General features: G+C 33.2%; 1 protein-coding gene across 1 annotated transcript; it reads left to right on the top strand.

Annotated features, from left to right (window-relative positions):
* On the top strand, positions 1–1,532 carry LOC134234225 (C1q-related factor-like). Its single transcript, XM_062716278.1, has 2 exons — positions 1–121; positions 1,141–1,532. Exons 1-2 carry the CDS (start codon positions 1–3, stop codon positions 1,530–1,532), a joined length of 513 nt encoding a protein of 170 aa, XP_062572262.1.
* Positions 1,533–3,339: the final 1,807 nt, after the last annotated feature.

Raw genomic sequence — 3,339 nt, 5'->3', positions numbered from 1 at the left:
ATGACCAGGGGTGACTCTCCAAAACCAAAGACTTTCCGCCATGACTACGCCACCTACAAAAATGTCTGCCGGGAAATGGATTGGGTGCCAAAGTGTGATTGTCATAAGGAAACCAAGGAAGGTAACGAATTCATAGGAAAATCATATGCTTGTAATAACCCAGTGGTGGAGATCTTTTGTCCATGATATCTAGAAAGGAAATAATTTTATCAATTTAAGGTACTGCAAGCTTCATTGAGCGAAGGCCGTTATGCAAAAAATATCCCACGTTTCCAATTTTGTTGATGCCCTTTGCATACTTTATTAATTAGACAATGATTCCATATATCCCCATTTTATTGGGAAATAAAATTGTGTTTTTAGATTTTAAGAATGTAATCAAATAGATTAATTATAACAGAAGGTTTCCCGTGTCAATATTAATAGTCCCCGCGCCCACAGACGTTGAACACAATGACAAACGCACGAGATTTACATGCATACATGTTTCATGCCTACTTAGCGTAAGACACTAAGACAGAAGCACGAGATTTACATGCATATTAGGCCTACTTACCTCCTGACTTACTTCTTGGCGAAATTTACATGCCGACAGAAGAAATAGTCTTCTAACTTTCAAAGAGTTATTACAAAGAAAACAAACAGAAATGGAAATATGCAAACATCTACGCACACCAAGGGTTTCTGATACTCTTCTCCTTTAAAGCTTAGCATACGATCTGAAAAATAATCAGAATGTTTTCTCTTTACTCTCGAGAATTAAAAACGCAGGTAAACAACACATATGTACAAAATATGAAAAACAAATTATATTGATGATTTGCACTTCTGATAACAAATGCAAAATCAATACCTACTTGTTAGTTATTTTTAAAAAAAATCTTTCATGATTTGAATACGTTACTTCCTCTGTTGATGACGCAAACTGTGTGTACATGTTCAAATTCGAGATCATGTGACGAAAACAATCCGTTCAGCATCGTATGCTAAGGTTCATGAGGAGAGTACGGTATCAGAAACTCTTGGCTAGCAAAGATGACATTTAGAGAAAAGAGGAAGACTTAAACCGAAGCATATAAGTATATATATAATACATATAAATTTTATAAATTATTGTTTCTTTCTATTCGTTTTTTTAAGGCATTGTTGCATTTTCGGCTTATCAATCAGCTGCTAAAAATTACAAAGCATACGAAACGTGGATCTTTGATACAGTTCTCGTCATCGACGGGAATTCGTATGATGAGTCAAGAGGAATCTTCACTGCACCTTCTGAGGGGACTTATGTGTTTACCTGGGCAACTCTAACCGATCCAAATAAAATGACTCATCCTTTCCTGTGGGTAAATGGCCAATTTAAAGGATATGCAGCATTCAATAATTCCATCACTTCACAGAAATTTTGGAGTAGCGGCTCTAATACGGTTCTAGTTCGACTGAAGAAAGGTGACAAAGTCAATATTGCTTCCGGATATAGGGCCACGTATGCAAGAGAAAAATATACTTCATTTTCTGGATGGAAGATGCACTAATTATTTTGTTCCAATCGATTATCCAGCTGAAATTAAATTCTAAATAGAAAAAAAAAACATTCTTGTTATTTTTAAACGCATCTTATTAAATGCTAAATTAAGATTTAATTAGGGGTAGATGCATTGATTACAAAATAATACTGGCTCAATGATTGCTTTAATTTATTGCCGTTTGCCTTATACGTATAATGTACCTTTAGTTAGAAAGACTACTGTTTTTGAAAGATAGGTCATCTTTTGTAAGAAAACCTAGGTCATGGGTAGACATACCAGGAACATTCGATATTTCGAATTAATGTTTAAAGAGAACTGATAGTAAAATAAAAGTAATCGTTTCCACAACTTCCTTGCTAGCTTTTATTATTAAATGCTGAAAAATACTAGTATACACTGTAAACGTATATTTTCAACATAGCATTTACCTACTACCGCAGTGGGTCCAAATAATTAACAAATGGTAAAAAATAATTTCTATATAAAAATGGGGGTTTTTTTTTATGGCTGTAAATTCTTAATGATAAGAGTCCCATGTTATGGCATCCAATCGGATATTTAAATATATCGAATGATGTTGTATTAATCAACAATATTATTTTTACATCAATATTCATACGTTGATTCGATATATCCCCTTGAAGTCGAAATAAGATACCACAGAATCTTAAACATTTTAGATATTTTGTTAGAAAAAACGCTAATGGTAAATTAATAACAAAACTTTGTGATAAGCATGATTTCAGCATCCCTATTGTCAATCCTTTATTTATAGAATAAGAGCATTTTCTATGTAAGAGCAGTTGTACAATATGCTCTTGCATATCGAATCATCGGAAGATAAATGTTTATATCCTTTATGCAAGAGTATAAGATGTATTGCTTCAAATGTATGGCAAAAAGGATGTGGAGATAACGAACAGTATTTTTTCTCAAAGTCTATAAACAATACTAAATAAGAGCAGAGGATACACGGACCCCCGAAAACCAGAGGTGGGATCAGGTGCCATGGAGGAGTGAGCACCCCCTGCCGACCGGTCACACCCGCCGTGTGCTCCTTGTCATAATCAGGAAATAACGGAAAAAATCCGTCCTCAATTCAGTGTATAAATAATGGACTAGTTCTCAATTAGTATGTAAAATGTTAGTCAGCATACACAGTGATAAATTGTATTTGCTGACAAGGTCATTGTATCGACCATAGAACTTGCCACGAAATGGCAACAAAAGGATTGAAAAACCTGTCAAAATATTTTATAACCAAGCATCTATAAAAACGAAGCACTTTAGTTATCCAACAAAGTTTATCATGTTGAGGATACACCAAAGGTTTCCAAAGGGCAATAGTTAATTTGCTTGTAATTCTCTCAATATCAAACATAACTTATCAAAAGTGTATATCATTTGAAAGCTTGTTAAATTTACTTATTAATGATCCTAATTTAAACTTTCATTTTATCTAATTAAAAATTATTAATATTTTAATGTAAATATAAGTGGATCTATATCTTATAAATCAACCTTTTTTGTATTCCACCTCTCAAAGTCATAATTTTGCCACAATGTAGAAATAGGATTCAACTTAGAAACCGTATCTTTTTTATATAAATCTTTTAATTCAAAAGTTACATCCAATTGTCCTTCAATGTGACCAATTTATTAGCCTAATTCTACATTTCCCCCAATAATTCGAGAACTAAGCAAAATATCAAATATCTGCGATACGGTTTTGTGAACATACATTTGAGCCGCAAACTAGCCAGTTTTCAAGAAAAAGGTAAAAAATAAGGGATCTGAGTCCTTTCAAATAATA

This window comes from Saccostrea cucullata, unplaced genomic scaffold (assembly GCF_032062105.1).
Source record: "Saccostrea cucullata isolate Sc308-1 unplaced genomic scaffold, CSIRO_AGI_Scuc_v1 ctg4050, whole genome shotgun sequence".
NCBI classification, from domain to species: domain Eukaryota; kingdom Metazoa; phylum Mollusca; class Bivalvia; order Ostreida; family Ostreidae; genus Saccostrea; species Saccostrea cuccullata.
Note: the sequence above shows the minus strand (reverse complement) of the source record. Positions and strands in the feature narration are given on the sequence as shown.

What these genes read in the sequence shown, in the direction of transcription:
- LOC134234225 (XM_062716278.1), top strand. Translation starts at nt 1, where the DNA reads ATGACCAGGGGTGACTCTCCAAAACCAAAGACTTTCCGCCATGACTAC. An exon ending in TCATAAGGAAACCAAGGAAG is followed by an intron (nt 122 to 1,140) that starts GTAACGAATTCA and finishes CGTTTTTTTAAG; the next exon opens with GCATTGTTGCATTTTCGGCT.